Genomic DNA, 19998 nt, shown 5'->3' on the forward strand with positions numbered 1-19998 from the left:
TTTTCTCCCCACAGAAAGAATTAATATCTGTTATTTCATGTGTGATTTACCACAGAGACGATAAACGTACTGTGGTTAAATTCACTACTTTTCTGAGTGTTTCTTCTTCCTGTTCCTCCCCAGTGAACGTCCATCCTCCGGTCCTCCATGTTAACGGATCTCTGCTGGTTCCTCTGGACGGTTCGGCTCCGATCACCTCCTCCCTGCTGCAGGTGAAGGACCAGGACAGTCCGACCGACCGGCTGATCTTCCATCTGGTCCAGACTCCCTCCAACGGACGGCTGGTTCTGGTCGGAGGAGTGGAAGGAGGAGAAGAAGAACTGACTGAAGACGAAACCTTCAGCTGGACGGACCTGAACCTGGGAAGAGTCCGGTTCAGACACCAGAAAGACAAAACCAGGTCAGTGGACTCAAAGTGGTTTGGTTTGATGAGAGATTTGAGAAAAATCAATCCACCAGAAGCTCAAAAACTATAAACATGGAGCTCATAGTACAACCGTATTACTAATTTTAACATATTACTAAAATACACTGTGAAAAACAGTAATATAAACAAGGGTGCTATTAAAAAAACAAACACATTAACATGTACATAAGAGCAATTATACAGTTGCACATTGTGAAATATCTCTAGTTTGTAGAGACAGAACGACCACAAAGAGACAGAAAATGACATAAACGAGACACGAAAAATAAAAAGGAGCTATAAAATGAACAAAAATATCCCAAAGATGCACAAAAAGACCAAAATAAGACGTGATGACAAAAACAAGACACAAAATGATATAAAGGAGACACAACTTGTCAAAAATGAGACATAAAGAGGGAAAAAGGTGTCCCTGATGCATAAAATGGCCAAAACTAGACCAAAATGTGACAAAAAATAGACAAAACAGCAAAATTGGACAGAATGAATCAGATCAAATGGCTCAGAAACAGTGAACAGAGGAGCAAGTAGTTGGAGATACATTCAGCATGGTGAAACATCTTTTTACTGATGATGAGCAGAGCAGAGAGACAAAGTCTGAAGAGGCTGGAAACATGGAAATAGTTAAATATCCATAGTACTTTGAGATAAAACGACCAAAAGGAGATGCACAAAACAACATAACTGAAATGCAGCATGGCTCAGAAACAGAGAACAGAGGAGCAAGTTGTTGGAGATACATTCAGCATGGAGAAACATCTTTCTACTGATGATGGTTAACTTTATATTCCAGTGTAATATGAGCTTCCAGTGAGTAAAAATGTGGCTCAAACACCCAGAATCAGTCCAGAAGGTTCATATTTACCACCTTCCTGTCTCCTGTTTCTCCTCCATACATTTATTTTTTCCTGATCTCGTCGTCTGCTTGATTTATGCTGCCTGGCGGCTGCAGAGTTCATTTCTATTAACCTGCGTGCAGACTGGAGATGCATCACATTTACACATTTCACTGATGACGACACTGCATATTCTGCATTCTGTCCTCGCTCTGATTACCACGAGGCCGTTAATGGGTGAAGACGGACCGGTTTTCTCCTCTACAGCTGCCGAACATGTGGCCTTTTCAACCAATCACGTCAATCTGACTCGACTGCTTTGGTCTGACGCCAGCGAATTAACAAAGTAAAACCCGCTGCCCAGTCCTGAGCCATTAGATTAATGGAAACGGCACAATGTTAAGCCCCGAAATAGGATTAAATCTGCCATATTTTTCAAATTATGTCGAGTGCAGACAGAGAGCCACCAATAAAAGTTCACAGGTTTGATTCTCTGAAGAGAGAAACCCAAAATAAATCGTGTTCTGATGCACTAGAAGCTGCTATAGAGGAGGATAAAGCAGAAATGTGTTCTTGAATTGGGCTGGAAACACAAAGAATGTATTTTTTTAACATGTTAAAGGTCAAAACACAAACATTTATTAAACATTTACTATTGAAAAATGTTTGTAGAAGAACACGGATCAAAAGCTTTTCCACTTCTGTCTCACGGCTGAGTTTAAAAATAAAAATAAATCAATCTTTTATAGTGAATCCAACAGATTTATAAACTACACATCTTCATAAAATTACATTGAGAAGTTCTATGGCCTTTATTTCCTCAGATATATTCCTGATGTTACTTTAATAATAATTATTAATTATTCTAGTTGGAACAAATGCAGTAAAGCTGTGATAAACTATTAAACTACAATGTAAAATGTTGTAAAAATAATAATAATGATAGTAAAACGTTTTTGAAAATGATTTTATTTGCTAAAAAATAGCTGTAAATATCTGTAAAATAATGAAAATATTGGATTTAAATACAGTTAAATAATTTTATGGTCACACAGCAAACTATTAAACCATAACATAATTTAAAAATAAATAAATAATAGTAATAATAATTCTTTTGTGATAAAAATAACTGTAAATGTCGGTAAAATAATAAAAATAGTGGATTTAAATGTAATAAAAGAATTTTATGGTCACATATTTTATGGTGACACAATAAGTTATTAAACTACGATGTTAGAATTTATATTATTATTATTATTAATAATAATAATAATAATAATAATAATAATAATAAATAATAAATAATAATAATAATATATATTTTTTAATTCTTCGTATTATTGATTTTATTATTAGTAGTAGTTGTTGTAATTTTATTTTTAAATGGTAAAAATAACAATAATAATAATAAATAACAATAATATAATAATATTATTCTTGATAATAATAATAATAATAATAATAATAATAATAATAATAATAATAATAATAATAAAATAATAATAATAATATAATAATAAATGTTTTAAAATGGTACAAAAATAACTCTAAATGTCTGTAAAATAATGAAAATAGTGGATTTAAATGCAGTAAAAGAGTTCTGTTTTCACACAGCAAACTATTAAATCATAACATAATTTAGAAAATAAAATTAATAACAATAATAATAATAGTAATAATAATAATACCATTTTTTAAATGGTAAGAACAACTGTAAATATCTAAAATAATAAAAGTAGGGTTAATGTTATAAGTTATTTGTAATACATCAAAACATAATTTTAAACCTTTAAACAATGACAAATATCTGTAAAATAACGTTTTTTTGCTCATTTAATTACAGTAAAAACTAAAAAATATTCACAATTCTTTTGTCCTTAATATACAGAATCTTTCTTTCAAATAACGGGGAGTATCTGTAAAATGTTTTTTTTTAATTACTGACTTAAGTACAGTAAAAATACTGTAATTTGACAGTTAAAGAACATATACAAAATTATAATAACAACAACAATAATAATAATAATAATGATAATAATAATAATAATAATTATTATTATTATTATTATTATTATTGTTATTATTATTATTAGTAGTAGTAGTAGTAGTAGTAGTAGTAATGAATAAAGTAAAAAATATAATTTATTTTAAGCATAAATACAAATATTTTTATTACTTTATTATTATTATTATGTGGACATTATATAGTTTTTCCTTGTTAATTTTTGCTGTTTTCTGTGATTTTACTGGTTATTAGCTGTAAATATTTTGTTATATATTCCAGTTATGCAAAGTAACTATTTTAATTTGACACTGCTTTCGTGAACCACGTTAAGGGTCAAGACACAAAATGAATTCAACCTTTAGAAATATTTATACGAGCACACAGATATGAAAAGCTTCTGCACTTGTGTCTCAAGGCTGCTTTAAAAAAATAAAAAATCCATCTTTTATTAAGAATCCAAACGATATAGCAGCAAGCTTTGATAATCTCCACATAAAATGAGATTTAGGTGTTATATATAGCGTTTCTCTCTGGGAAATATATCCCTGATGTTGCTTTAATAAGACGCCCAGTGCATCTTTAATGGGCCTTAATTATTGTGGTCATAACAAATGCAGTAAAACTGAGAAATTTCACGTCTGTTGCCAGAAACCGTAACTGAGGAAGAGTTTTATTAAGATGAATAAGATGCAGCGGGAAGTTAAAACATGGAAGTTGTTGAATTATTTCAACCCCACTAGGTTTTTAAAGGTGTACATGTAGTCTGGTGTCCATTTCCTCTGTCCTCATGGTGAAAAACTGCACTAAAGTGTGACTGAAATCATCCCATGTTAGTGGTCTCATTAAAAGAAAAGCAGAGATTCCTGCTTAGCTGCTGATCGTGACCCCTGATGGGTTGAACTGCTAACGATCTGTGTGGGTGAGGAAGTGGAGTTCAGTGTGGGGGAGGGATCGATGCCACAAACACAAGTTTACTGTCTCAGAAATGTGAGTCACTCCCCATGTATCTGTGTTAGATTATGGATATTTTGTTAGTGAAATGCAGGGCTTTGGTTACAGTAACTATGAAAAATATTTGCCCTTTTATTGCTTTTTGACGTTGAATCGTGGTTCATGTAATTTGACTTTTTTTGACAAGAATTTTCAGAAAAAGACTGATATCAGATTTCTACAAAGTAATGCCAGTTAATTAAAAATATAAAGCGTAAAGTGATTTTAAAGTGAGTAATTTAACTCCAATTGGTGAAATAAAGATTATCTGATTGAATGAAAGAGTTTCAGTGATTATCGTGTAAAGACTCCAGTATCTAGAAGGTCCAGTCTCTGGTGAATCAGTACCCTTTGGATAGAACTACAATATGGAGACTAAAGAACACTCCAAGAAACTCTGAGAAAAGGTTGTTGAAAAGCATCAGTCAGGACGATACAAGAACATTTCCAAGTTCCTGAATATCTCTTGGAGTCCAGTTAAATCCATCAGTAAGAAATGGAAGGAAGATGGAACATGAATAAATTTGACTACAGCAGGACGTTCTCAAGACCTGAGAGACCGATAAAAGAGACTAGTGAGGGAGGCCACCAAGACACCTATGATGTGAAGCATGGTGGCGGCAGCATCATGACATGAAGCATGGTGGCGGCAGCATCATGACATGAAGCATGGTGGCGGCAGCATCATGACGTGAAGCATGGTGGTGGCAGCATCATGATGTGAAACATGGTGGTGGCAGCATCATGATGTGAAGCATGGTGGCGGCAGCATCATGATGTGAAACATGGTGGTGGCAGCATCATGATGTGAAGCATGGTGGTGGCAGCATCATGATGTGAAGCACGGTGGTGGCAGCATCATGACGTGAAGCACGGTGGTGGTAGCATCATGATGTGAAACATGGTGGTGGCAGCATCATGACGTGAAGCATGGTGGTGGTAGCATCATGACGTGAAGCATGGTGGTGGCAGCATCATGATGTGAAACATGGTGGTGGCAGCATCATGATGTGAAGCATGGTGGTGGCAGCATCATGATGTGAAACATGGTGGTGGCAGCATCATGACGTGAAGCATGGTGGTGGTAGCATCATGATGTGAAGCATGGTGGTGGTAGCATCATGGTGTGAAGCATGGCGGTGGCAGCATCATGATGTGAAGCATGGTGGTGGCAGCATCATGATGTGAAGCACAATGTTGACAGATGTTGAGGCTGATTGAGACCAACAGAGGCTCAAAGGTGCATTTATTAAATATTAACATATGAAATCAGTTATTTTAAATTTTGTATTTTTAATTAATTAGCATTATTTTATAGGAACCTGTTTTGTCATGAAAGAGTGTTTTGGGGGTCAATTCTTGTCAGAAATGTTACTAAACACTTTCTATAGCCACTGTACATGCTAACAGTTATATTTTCAGAGTATACATGCAGCTATTTGTACTCAGATGTCAAATATGGTCGAAAAAATCTACCTAGAAGTCTGGAAATTTAAAAAGAAAAAGCTGCTCACTAACTGTGGTTAAAAGCACTAGACTCCATATTGTTGTGCATTTTTAGACACGGTGTTGAACGGAATGGGATATTTTCCTAGTTATTACTACTTTAGAATACAAAATAGAGTTACAGCACTGAAGAGAATATTGATGTTGAAGAATTTCAAAAATCCCAACAACTAGATTTATATGAAACATATCACTGGTGATATGTTGCTTTTTCCAAACACTCTCTTCACTCTGCTCCACTAGAAGCCACATTTTCCTTTCAGCAGTCACTGAGCAAACAAGCCGCTCAGTCATTTGGACTGGAGGCGCCGCTGGCTGAGTCCCAGCTCCCGCCCCAGGGGATTGTGGGTAATAAGGCTTGTCTTTGATGATGTAGAGGCAGCGGGCTGAGAGGAGCTATCGGTGATGAGTGTGAGAGCAGGTGGGCTGCCGAGTGTTTGTGGTTACCCACTGTCCTCCACTCTGAGGTGATTAGGTCTGATGACTACACACTCCGTGGCCCCACAGGACTCATTTTCCCAGAAACCTCAGGGGCAAACTAAAGACAGTTGCTAAGTCATGTTCATTCAAATTCCTGTTTATTTACATTTCTTTCCCTTGTCTTACTGGAATAAGACGTCCAATACATCTTCAAGGAGCCTTAATTATCTGAGCCATAACAAATGCTGTAAGGCACGGTGGTGGCAGCATCATGATGTAAAGCATGGTGGTGGCAGCATCATGGTGTGAAGCATGGTGGTGGCAGCATCATGATGTGAAGCATGGTGGTGGCAGCATCATGGTGTGAAGCGGGGTGGCAGCATCATGATGTGAAGCATGGTGGTGGCAGCATCATGATGTGAAGCATGGTGGTGGCAGCATCATGATGTGAAGCATGGTGGTGGCAGCATCATGATGTGAAGCATGGTGGTGGCAGCATCATGGTGTGAAGCATGGTGGTGGCAGCATCATGATGTGAAGCGGGGTGGCAGCATCATGATGTGAAGCATGGTGGTGGCAGCATCATGATGTGAAGCATGGTGGTGGCAGCATCATGATGTGAAGCACGGTGGTGGCAGCATCATGATGTGAAGCATGGTGGTGGCAGCATCATGATGTGAAGCACGGTGGTGGCAGCATCATGATGTGAAGCACGGTGGTGGCAGCATCATGATGTGAAGCATGGTGTTGGCAGCATCATGATGTGAAGCACGGTGGTGGCAGCATCATGATGTGAAGCATGGTGGTGGCAGCATGATGATGTAAATCATGTTTGAGTTTTTTTTTGAAAAAACAGCAAATATGCATAAATACATTTTCTTGGTTACAGATTTTTTAAAATACTGATTTTTATTTTGGACATTATTTACATTTTGTGGCCGTTTTTTTAAGGCTCAACATGTGATATAATACCTTTTTTGTGATTTTACTTCTTAAATGTTTCTTTCAATTACCAAATATCTATAAAAATAACAATATTTTGCTCTTTTAAATACAAATATACAAACAAAAAGTCTAATTTTATTGTCAAACATTGTCAACAAATGATTTTCCTGATATAAAAATACAGATTTTTGATGTCAACATTGTTTACACTTTTGTCCTGTTGGTATATAAATTAATAAATTTTTTCTGTTATTTTATGAAATAGTATCTGTTATTTACCAAAACAGAAAATTCAAAGCTGTTGTTTAAATCTTTTGCCTTCAGCTGATTAAAAATGTCTTTTTTCTGCAGAAGCGGTGAGTTTAAACTGCGAGTCTCCGACCCTCAGCTCTTCTCCAGACCAGAAACCGTCCAGGTCCAAGCTGTGTCCATGCAGGTAGGAAGTCGCTTCATTCACCTTGGCTTTATTTAATGTCAGATGTTCTTCTTTAAAACTGACTGGAGGAGAAATGAAGCTGAATCGTTCACTGAAAACTGCTGCGTCGTAAATCAGACGGGTTTATCTAATAAAGACTCAGCGTTCAGCTCAGTTTAGCAGCTTCACAGGTGCAGAAGAATAATACGACCTGTTTGTTTTCAGATTTAGTTCACTGTGAATCTGCCGACTGTCTGAGATGTTAAAGTGTCAGAAAATGCAGAGAAAGTTACACTTTGAGGTGAACTTGATACATTTTGCTGCAAATCTGAACAGTGAAAATCCATTTTTGGGGGGTTTTAACAACTTTTTCCTTTACTTTAAGGTCATGAAACTTCTTTTTTTTTTTTTTAATTGTTTAAAAAGAGTAGGATATACAAAAAATATTACTATTATATACATTTTTTATAGTTAATTTGTAAACTACTACTTTTTTTCTATGATTTTACTAGTTATTTTACAAAATACTGTATTGACATTTTGGAAAATTTTAGCTTTTAGATATCTCTAAAATAATGTTTTGTTTATAAAACATTGTAAAAACACTAATTACCATTTAAAAGTTACCATATGAATTAATTAATAAATAGTAATATGATATATAAAATAACAACAAAAATATATACATAAATAATAAAAAATATAAATGATAATAAAAAGCAATAATATTGTACGAAAATGGTGAAAATCTGGCAGCTAGTGTCCTAATTTGTTTGTTGACTACTTTAGTATTAAAATCTAAACAAACAAAAAAATGCTAATATCTGGAAAATAGTTATATTTTTAGCTGATATAAATACAGTAAAACAGTATAATTATAAAAGTGTTAAGTCTAAATGTAAATCAGTAATTTTGGGGGGATTGAACAAAAAAATAACAGTAAATAAATAAAATTTAATTTAAAAAAATACAGTTAAAAGTTTACATTTTTTACAGTGTAACACACTAATTACATATCTAGTTTATTACGTCATTTATTAATTCTAAACAAGCATTCAGACACTAATTACAGACATATATGTATATGTATATATATATATATATATATATATATATATATATATATATATATATATATATTTATAGATGTGTCTGTGTGTATTACATCAAAAACAATCAGCACAAAACCACAGTTAATCCAGCCGTTCATGTTTTCCAGTGCAGCTGTTTGTCTTTTTGCTGCGTCATCTTTGCATCTCATCTGCATTTTTTTGAGGCTTCGTTCCACCGTCGACCTCTGGTTCTGACACAAAGATCCAGAATAATGAGAGTCGGGGGATTAAAGTGTCGCTGTGGGATCAGATGACGGTCGCTGTGACAGACGCTCGATATAAAATAATAAATAAAATATAAATAACGAAGCAATTACCTGAGAGGAGAGGGTTGAATCTGTCGTCCAGATCTGGTTCACTGCAGGATTCATCCTTCAGAAGCAACTCTGGTGAAGTTTTGTGCATAAATCCAACTTATAAAAGCTGAAATGAACAGTTTCTGCTGTGAAGATGCTCCTTGAATGAGTCATTTAAATACACGAGGCAGTGGTTTTGGTGACGATCTGCTCTATCTTTGCACATTTATCAACATTTATCTCATCAGAATTTCAGTTTTCAATTTGTTTTCTCTGCAGTTTAACTCCTATAGATGTGATTTTTAATGTTTTTAAAGACTGTTCTCACCTGGTAAACTTGCAGAATCATTATTCACTCATGAAATGAAGTGCAATCTTAAAAGGAAACAGTGCAAATTAAAATAGAATTTAAAAAAATAATGATTATAAATGTCAAATAATATAAAATATATGCTAAAAAAACACCCATTTCAGACACATATCTACATTGGAAATTTATAAATATTCCATTTAAATATTTATTAATTTATAAATTTTCTCTCAGGATTCACTTCATTTTGTAAAAACTGCATCCTTTATTTTCTATCTCTGTAAATATAAATCATTATTTTCCTCCCATCTTACCAACAGTAAATATTGTTTCTTTAAAGACACTTTTCTGGCAAAAGTTAAGTTTTTTCTTTTTAGTTTTTTTATGCACTTTAATATAATATACACAGTTAGAAATTAACAGTTTTAATGCAGTGTTTAACTGTAATTTTAGGGGTTTTTTGCAATTGCAGTTGCATTTTTTAAATCTTATGCTTACAATTAATGTGTGAAATGATAATTTTTAATGTGATTTTACAAAAATATTGAATCAAAATTATTTGCAATTTAACAAAACAAGGAAAATCTGTGAATTAAACCAAAATGGTATTTTATTTCAATTAAAAATACATTTTACTTTAAATTAATTATTATTATTAATAATAATAATAATAATAATAATAATAATAATAATAATAATAATAATAATAATAAATTTAAAAATATTTTAATCTCTCCTTTTTTACATTTTATTGAGAATTAATCAGTCTTGGCTTGCTTTTTCACAATTAATGTGTGAATTAATGCATTTTTTTCTGTGGTTTTACAAAAATAATTAATCAAAGTTATTTTTAATTTAACAAAGTAAGGGAAATCTGTAAATTAACAACAAAATAGTATGTTATTTTTATTTAAAATAAATTTTAATTGAAATTAAATTAATTAATTTAATTAAATGTAATTTAAATCAATTAACTTAATTTTAAAATATTTTAATATTTTTGGGGTTTTTTTTACATTTTATTCATAATTCACAGTCTTGGCTTGCTTTTTCACAATTAAAGTGTGAATTAATTATTTTTCACTTTGATTTTTCAACAATGTTTAAGTTATTTTTAATTTAACAACACAAGGAAAACCTGTAAATTTACAGCAAAATGATATTTTGTAATTATAAATAAATTTTATTTTAAAAGTATTTTAGTTTTTGTTGTTTTGTTTTTTTTTATTTACATTTTATTCATAATTTACAGTCTTGGCCAGTTTTGTCCACAACTAATGTTAGAATTTATACATTTTTTTCCTGTGGTTTTACTGAATAAAAACAAAACAAGAAAAGTCTGTAAATGAACACCTAACTGTCATATCGTCATGACAGTTGCAGTCAAAAACCATTAAAAAAATGGTTGTTTTTAAAAATAATTTACAGTGTTGGCCTGTTTTTTTCACAATTGATGTGTCAGTTTCTGCATTTTTTTTCCTGTGATTTTACTGAATAATATTAAACAAAACAAGGAAAGACTGTAAATTAACAGCAAATTGTCTTTTTTTTTTTTTTGCAAAAAGTACAGTCAAAAACTCTTTAAAAAATGTTGAATTTTTACATTTTGTTCAACAGGTGGTAAGTAAATAAACTCCAGAGCTCACAAGTTGTAAATCTAAAGGCTGCTGTTGGAGCTGGAGGCTGTAAAATATTAAAGGAAATGTCTTTAGTGCTGTTTTTTTTTTTTTTTTTGGGCTAAAATCTGAAAAAAATATCCAGTTAGATGAAACTCAGCTCAGAGTTTCTACCAGTCCACTGTCTGCTGAAGCTTTTCTGAAGCTTCACACATAAAAACACATTTTTCAGGAACATTTTCATTTAAACTGAAGCTTCTCTGACTTTTATTTTCCTCTGATGACACATTCGACTCCACTGAACCGTCAGTCGTCGCCCATTGAGTCTGTGTTTGGGTTTTTCTGGATGAGTTTCAGCTGAACGGTCGGTTTTTACAGGTAGTTCTGTCTGCCACAGATGAAACAGGAAAATAAAACGCTGCTGTTAGGACACTGAGAATCTCATGAACTCTCCTGCTCTGATCGCCAGCATCCAGCGCCGTCGCAGCGGGAAAAACAAAGCGCAAAAACACAGAAATAACCCAGAAAACGGCACAGAAAGCTTCTGCTGGAGCCCCTGAGGCCACATCTCCCATCCAGGAGCTCCCACCTGTTTGCTTTATGTATTTACTCAGCTCCAGCAGGTCTTAGCTGCATTTTTCACACAACATTTCCAAAAAAACCCTCCACCAAGTCGCCTGTCTCCTGACAGATAATTCCTCTCCGGTGCCTCAAACATCTTTAAACATTAGCATTTTTTAAAGACGCTGTTCATGTAAAAATCTAATATTATTACACTACTAACATTTCAATTTTTATTAATTTTAGTATAAAAAACACTATTAGACTTCACCCATTTTGAACCATATTTTTATTGTTTTTAGCAGCTTTTAAATAAAAGGATTTACAATTATTTTACAGGTTTTAATGCTTTGTTAAATTACAGTAAATATTGAGTAAAAACACAGAATTTTTTTTCAGTCTTTAATGTACAGAATTTTCCTGTGAATATTTACAAATATCTGAAAAATAATTCTGCTTATTTTAAAACAGTAGCAATGGTGTAATTTTATGGCCAAATGCAAAAGTAAATTAGTATTTTTTCTGTGATTTTACAAGTTTTCTTTTATGCAAGTTTATATATTGGTTTGAGTTTGCATATTTAGGCATTTTCTCAACACTTTGCTGCTTTCTACATTTTTTGTAGCTAAAAATAAAAAAAAAATGAGCTAAAAGAGGTTAACGGCTGCACAGAGGTGGTTGTCTGAGGGTTTGCAACTTGCAACTTGTGGTTTGATCAATTCAAGGACCATCAAAAAGCTAAATATACAATCATTCTTTCTGTTTTTATACTTTCTTGATATAAAAAAAATTGTTTTTTTTGTTGCTGTTGTTTAAAATCACCTGTAAGTTCTAGGGTTCAGAAAGTTAAAATGCAAAAATATGTGGAGTTCAACTCCTAATTATTGTCTCTAAGAAAGGAAAACTTACTAAAATCCAGCAGTTTTTCAATAATGACCTCATTTCTCAGTGCATTTATTCCACTAACGGAGCTACAGACGCAGCCAGTGGCGGACAGTCGATGCAAAATGGTCAAAATAAGACACAAGATGGCTACAAAGAGCTGCAAAATGTCAAAACAACCAGAAAATGATCCAAAAGGACCAAAATATGACACATAATGTTCGCAAAGAGATACAAAGTACCTCAAAACAACCACAAAAAGATATAAAATGACCAAAATAAGACATAAAACAACCACAAAAAGATGCAAAATGACAACAAAGAGTTACAAAATGACCACAAAAAGACATACAATAAAAAAAAACATGCAAAATGACAAAAATAAGACAGAAAACAACCAAAAAAAAAACCAAAACAACCACAGAGTTACAAAATGACCACAAAAAGACAGAAAATGACAAAAAAAAAACCATGCAAAATGATAAAAATAAGACAGAAAACAAACAGAGCAGCATAATGAGGCGACCGGCTTCATTTTACCGAAACCCCGATCCTCTGAGAAATAAAACATCATCGGACACTTTGAGGGGAAATTACTGCCTCGTCTGTCCTTAAAGAGTTGGAAACCTCGTCCAAGCAGTGTGTTCACAATAAGATGCAAAATGACCAAAATCAGACACAAAATGACCACAAAAAGATGTAAAATGACCAAAATTAGCCACAAAACAAGCACAAAAAGATGGAAAATTACCAAAAAAGACACAAAATGACCACAAAAGATGCAAAATGACTAAAGTCAGACACAAAATAACCACAAGAAGATGTAAAATGACCAAAATTAGCGACAAAACAACCACAAAAAGATGCGAAATGACCAAAATAAGACACAAAACAACCACAAAAAGGTGCAAAATTATGAACATAAGACACAAAACAACCACAAAAAGATGCAAAATTACCAAAATATTACACAAAATGTTGACAGATGCAAAATAACCCTAAAACAACCGCAAAAGATGGAAAATGACCAAAAAAAGATGGAAAATGACCACAAAAAGACACAAAATGACCACAAAAAGATTCAAAATGACCAAAAAAGACACAAAATGCCAACAAAAGAGGTAAAATGACCCAAATTAGCCACAAAACAACCACAAAAAGGTGTAAAATTATGAAAATAAGACACAAAACAACCACAAAAAGATGGAAAATGACCAAAATAAGACACAGAATGACCACAAAAAGACACATAATGACCACAAAAAGATGCAAAATTACCAAAATATTACACAAAATGTTGACAAAGAGATGCAAAATAACCCTAAAACAACCGCAAAAGATGGAAAATGACCAAAAAAAGACACAGAACAAGCACTAAAAGATGGAAAATGACCACAAAAAGACACAAAATGACCACAAAATGACCACAAAAAGATTCAAAATGACCAAAAAAAACCACAAAATGCCAACAAAAGAGGTAAAATGACCCAAATTAGCCACAAAACAACCACAAAAAGGTGTAAAATTATGAAAATAAGACACAAAACAACCACAAAAAGATGGAAAATGACCAAAATAAGACACAGAATGACCACAAAAAGACACAGAATGACCACAAAAAGATGCAAAATTACCAAAATATTACACAAAATGTTAACGAAGAGATGCAAAATAACTCAAAACAACCACAAAAGATGCAAAATGACCAAAATCAGACACAAAACAAGCACAAAAAGAAAGATGTGCAGCGTGTTCCAACTGAAGCTTTTCTTCTAATAAGTTGTAGAGCTCCGTCTCCACTCTCATCCCGTCTCGTTCCGTCCTCTCCAGCCTCCCAGCGTCCTCACCCTCTCCGTTCTGCCGGTGGAGGGTCGCGGCAGCTCGGCGACCGTCACCAAGGCGACGCTGCAGCTGGACGACCCCGACAACCCGGCCGACGTCCTGGTCATGGTGCTGGAGCCGCCCCGCCACGGCCGGCTGGCCCGTCTCCACGGCGACCGGGCGCTGAGCCGCTTCAAGCTGGAGGAGTTGTCACGGGAACAGATCCGGTACGTCCACGACGGGTCGCAGGCCGAGCAGGACGTCACGGTGCTGCAGGTCAACGACGGACACAGCTACAGGAACATCCTGCTGAGAGTCAGCATCAGTCAGAAGGTAGGAGGACGGTTTATAGAGCAGCAACGTGGCTAAAAAAATCACTAAATATAGAATGAACAGGTCTGAATTTATCCTCTGAGCCTTCATCTAACCTGCTTTATTTACACTCACAAGTCTACATACACTGAAGACCATGCATGTCATAATGATCTAGACCAGGGGTGTCAAACTCATTCTAGTTCAGGTTCCACATTCAGCCTAATTTCATCTCAAGCGACCAGTAAAATCACAGAATAATAACCTATAAATAACCACAACTCCAAATCTTTCCTTTGTTTTAATGCACAAAAGTACATTCTGAAAATGTTCACATTTAAGGAGTTATCTTGAAGCAAAACATCATGAACAACCTGAAAGTTCTTAAGAAAACTAAATTATTATTACAACATTATTCCTCAGTTTATCATTTCCACATTACAGCTTCCAGTTCACAAAGTGTCGACAAAGGAGCACAACATTTAGTCACAGCTGTCTGGAACTGAGCAATCTAGTATTTTACTTTATGATCAAAACTACTTGCCAAGATCTAGAAATCAATTAAAACTTACAGTTTTACAAATTTACAGTTTGCAGTTAATGTCTTCTCTGTCATTTTTACACTTTACAAAGTCGTCCTGTGGGCCGGATCAGACCCTCTGGAGGGCTGGTTTTGGCCCACGGGCCGCATGTTTGACACCCCTGATCAAGAGTTTCCAATGACTCCTATAAGTCTGAATTTTCTATGACAGGATGTGACTTTGTCACCAAAAAAACAAAGTAAACAATCATGCATTTTGGTTCTTTCATAGTATACTGACCATGATGCATGGAGGTGGCAGTATCATGCTTTGGGACTGTTTTGGTGCTTTATACAAAGTAAATAGAAAAATCAAAGGAGAAGGATTACCTGTTGTATAAATTTATTGAAGGTCTTTTACTAAAATGACAAAAACTGTTGGGTCAAAAATATACATACAGAAATGCTAATAACTGGTTAAACATCCTTAGTCCACTTTTGACCATTTCTCTCAACAGAATTAGCACAGTTCATCTAAATTTGTTGATGTTTAAGTTAAAACATTTTATGGAGAACAGTCTAAAACCTTCATTCTAGCCTAATTGAACCATTTCTTCACCACTTTGGATTAGTGTTCGGACTCATTGTCTGGTTGAAACATCCAGCTGTGTCCAAGATCAACCTTCTGCTGATGGTTTTAGGTTTCCTGAAGAAAGTGGAGGTAATTATTCCTTCTTCATTATTCTTTATTATTCTCCAAAATGGCCCCAGAGCATAATACTGCCACCACCATGCTTGGCTGTAGGTATTCTTTTTGCAGCAACGATACATGTGTTTCAAGGATTCCGCATAGAAAATTTATTTTTTTAAATTATTTCATCTACTTTGTGTAAAGCACCCAAACACAATAAAAGCCTTATAGCTCAGTCAGAAAGACAGTTAGCGTGAAGAAGTGCAAAACTGTCTCGATATCATCCAAAACTGAGCAAAAGTTGAGGCAAGTAAAGGAATTTTAAAGGAGCAGAGTGGATGTCAAGACAGTTTAGACAGATTTAACTCAGTTTGTCAGAGGACAAAACTGTTAAAATGTGCAGAAAAACTGGAATCGAATGAAGATTGCTTCTTACTGTTAGCTTAGCAGTTAGCTTCAATGTGTGGAGACGTGTCTCTTGATATAATCTTAAACTTTATCCAGGGCTGGTGAAGCTTTTTGGGTAAGTAAAACATCTGCTACATCCAGGATTGCTGCTCAGGACACATCTAGACGCTGCCAAGGTCCAAATTCTGTTCCAAGTCTGAGCAGGAACTAAATAGCAAACGCAACAACAATCCTCCTTTAACAAACCATGTTAAAGGCTCTCTGGTGTTTAATTTCTAGTCAAACTTCAATCGTTTATTATTACTGGATATAAAGTCCTTCCTGGATGTTGCACAGCTGAGATAATTTATGATTTCTGCACCGACTGTAGCAGCAAACGGTCAGAAAAAAAGACAAATATCAGTTTATTATCCTTCTGAAATTAGCATCAAATGCTACAAAATGCTGTCTGATCTCCGCCATCTAAAGTCCTCTTCTTTGCTTTATTTCTCACGTTAAAGCCAAATCAGCTGAATAAATCTAATTCCAGAGTGGGAAACAGAGAGGTAACATGATTCTGTGGGAGCTGAAATATCTCCAACGCCAACAGAATTTCATTTGCATGGTTTCAGAGCTTCGCCGTCTCTCGGAGGAAAACTGAGTCGTCCTCCGGCAGCAGCGAACGCTTTTATGTGTGCAGGCATTAAAGCCAAGTCAAAGGGCTTTCTCGTTTTCTTTTTTTAAACTCATAATCGCTTTAAAATTGAATAAATTCCGAGCCTCATGCATGTTTGATTTATTGAAATGAGCTCCAGGAGTGATTTGTGCTGCAGCGGTTCAGAGTTTAGTAGTTAAAGAGCAGAAAGATGCTCATTGAATTCACTTACAGCAAAGTCGTCACGCAACGGCAACAAGATTCTGATTCTGTAGCATGAAAACAAACATTAACTTACAGCCAGAGTGGCAGCAGATGGTCAGCTTAGGATTATATCGACAGACACTTTAGCACTTTTAGCAACCGCTAAGCTAATTGTAAGAAGCAACTGAAGCACAGAATATATTTAAAAAATCTTCCTTTTGCTTTCAATTTTCTGCACATTTTATGAATTTATCCTCTGACAGATTGAGTTAAATCTGTCTAAACATCTCTGACATCTACATTATTCCTCTAAATTACCTTTAATTGCCTCAGCTTTTGTTCAGTTTCGGATAAATCAGGAGATATTTTTGCACATGTCCAAGCTAATGGCTGAGCTAATTGTAAGAAGCAACTGAAGCACAGAACATATCTCAAAAAGCTTCCTTTTGTTTCCAGTTTTTCTGCACATTTTAGCAGTTTATCCTCTGGCAAACTGAGTTAAATCTGTCTAAATTATCTTTAATTGCCTCAACTTTAGCTCAGTTTTGGATAAATCAAGAAATAGTTTTGCACATGTTCAAGCTAACGGCTAAGCTAATTGTAAAAAGTAAAGCACACTGGATCTCAAAAATCTTTTTCTGCACATTTTAGCAGTCTATTCTCTGACAAACTGAATTAATACTGTTCTAAACATTCTTAACATCCACTTTTTTCCTCTAAACTTCCCTTAATTTCCTCAACTTTTGCTCACTTTTGGATAAAACAAGAGACACGTTTGCACATGTTCAAGCTAACGGCTACGCTAATTGTGAAAAGCAACTGAAGCACAGAATATATCACATTTTTGAGTTTATCCTCTGACAAACTGAGTGAAATCTGTCTAAATTCCTTTAATAATCTCACCATTCACTCACGTTTTGATAAATCACAAGGCATTTTAGCAAATGTTCAAGCTAACGACGAAGCTAATTGTACAAAGCAACTGACGCACAGAATACATCTTAAAAATCTTCCTTTTGTTTCCAGTTTTTCTGCACATTTTATCATTTTTTCCTCTGACAAACTGAATTAAATCTGTCTAAACATTATTGGTATCCACGTTTTTCCTCTAAAATCCCTGTAATTGCCTCACAGTTCACTCAGTTTTGGATAAATCAAGAGACATTTTAGCACATGTTTAAGCTAACGGCTAAACTAAGTGTAAAAAGCAACTGAAACACACTAGATCTCAAGAATCTTCTTTTTGTTTCCAGTTTTTCTGCACATTTCTGCAGTTTATCCTCTAACATACTAAATCTATACTGTCTAAGCATTCCTGACATTCACATTTTTCCTTCTAAACTCCCTTTAATGTCCTCAACTTTTGCTCAGTTTTGGATTATTTCGAAACGTCTTTGCACAGTTTCAATGTTTACACCAACTGTCGTTCTGTCTCAGCTAAAAAGCTAATTGTAACAAGTGTTTAAGGCAGTTTGTGTTTTCAGTTTCATGCACATTTTAGCAGTTTATCATCTGACAAACTAAATTAAATCTGTCTAAACCGTCTTGGTATCCACCTTTTCCCTCCAAAGTCCCTTTAGGTGCCTCAACTTTTGCTTATTTTTGCATCATACCAAGAGAAACTTTTGCAAATATTCAAGCTAACTGCTAAGCTAATATGTTAGAGGCACACTGGATCTCAAAAATCTTCTCTTAGTTTTTAGTTTTTCTGCACATTCTAGCAGTTTATCCCGTTAAACTGAGTTGAGTCTGTCTAAACATTCCTAACATCCACCCTGTTCCTCTAATTGCCTCGACTGTCTCTCTGATTCCCCTCGACGTGTCCACACAACGAGCCGTGTTGACTTTATCCCTGAAAACCGTTTGCCGGAGGCGCCGTCTGAACGGCCGTCACAGAGAAGAGCAGGTCAGGCCTTTTTAAAAATGGCAGCCGTCATCCCTCCTCGGTTTTTTATGACAAGGACGCAATTATCTTGCAACGAGTGGCGGCTGCTGTGACCGATGCGAGAGGGGAGGCTGGTGTTGGCGTCAGACAGCTCTGGCAGCTCGATTACAAAGCGTGACACTAAAAACACACAGTTGGAGACGAGGATGCGACCCAGACAGATGAGAATCAGAGACAGATCAGTTTGAACAGAGCTTGAAGGTTGTGGAACGTGTCAGGTTGTCAGAGAGCTGCATGGAGGGTTAAAACTGGGGCTAAAGTGGCATTTAGGTCTGGAGGAAGAGATGTGGATGTGATCATTATAGTCATAAACAGACACAGATGCATGTACAGGACATTTAAAACAAAAGCCGAGTACAAAAATGCTTTCTAATAAACATAAAAGAACAGTCTTGGTGGTAGGGTTTAATGTAAAGAGTTTAAATATTGGTGTTAACATCCTATATATATATATATATATATCTATATCTATATCTATATATATATATATATATATATATATATATATATATATATATATATATATATATATATATATATATATATATATATATATAGATAGATATAGATATAGATATAGATATATATGGTGTGAAATACCGCAAAAAATATATTTAAACAACTAATTTTACTGACTAAAATACATTATTAATCCTGAACCGCTGCAGTATTTTTAATTTTGGAGATGTAACTAACTAGTTTATTGCTAGATGCAAAACGACCACAATAAGACACAAAATGACGAGAAACAGAAGCAAAGGAACCAAAATTAAACTCAAAATGCTGAGAAAGATGCAAAATGAACACAAAGAGATGCAAAAAGACTATGTCACAAAACAATCAGAAAGAGATGCAAAATGAACAAATAAGACACAAAATGATTACAGATGCAAAAAAGACCAACATAAGACACAAAATGACCAAAAATAAAACATAAATTGACCTCAAAAAGAGGCAAAACAACCAAAATCAGACACAAAATGACCACAAAGAGACGCAAAATGAATACTCGTCCCACTCTTTGCCTCAGCAGCCAGAGTTAAAATCATTTATGTGTGAAAAACAAACCTGTAAATGTCACTAAACAACACTGAGATCCAGTTAAGCATTTGTCCCAGCAGCAGAGAAACTTTTGTCTTGTC

At 34.6% G+C, this 19998-nt stretch overlaps 1 protein-coding gene across 1 annotated transcript in view; it reads left to right on the forward strand.

The window, feature by feature from the left end:
* Positions 1-19998, forward strand: part of fras1 (Fraser extracellular matrix complex subunit 1) — a 263784-nt gene that overhangs the window by 125606 nt on the left and 118180 nt on the right. The window contains exons 24-26 of the mRNA XM_055011340.1: positions 124-400; positions 7481-7565; positions 14152-14475. Of these exons, the coding sequence (XP_054867315.1) occupies positions 124-400; positions 7481-7565; positions 14152-14475 (686 nt within the window). The remainder of the gene's footprint in view (positions 1-123; positions 401-7480; positions 7566-14151; positions 14476-19998) is intronic.

This window comes from Amphiprion ocellaris, chromosome 6, assembly GCF_022539595.1.
Source record: "Amphiprion ocellaris isolate individual 3 ecotype Okinawa chromosome 6, ASM2253959v1, whole genome shotgun sequence".
NCBI lineage: Eukaryota > Metazoa > Chordata > Actinopteri > Pomacentridae > Amphiprion > Amphiprion ocellaris.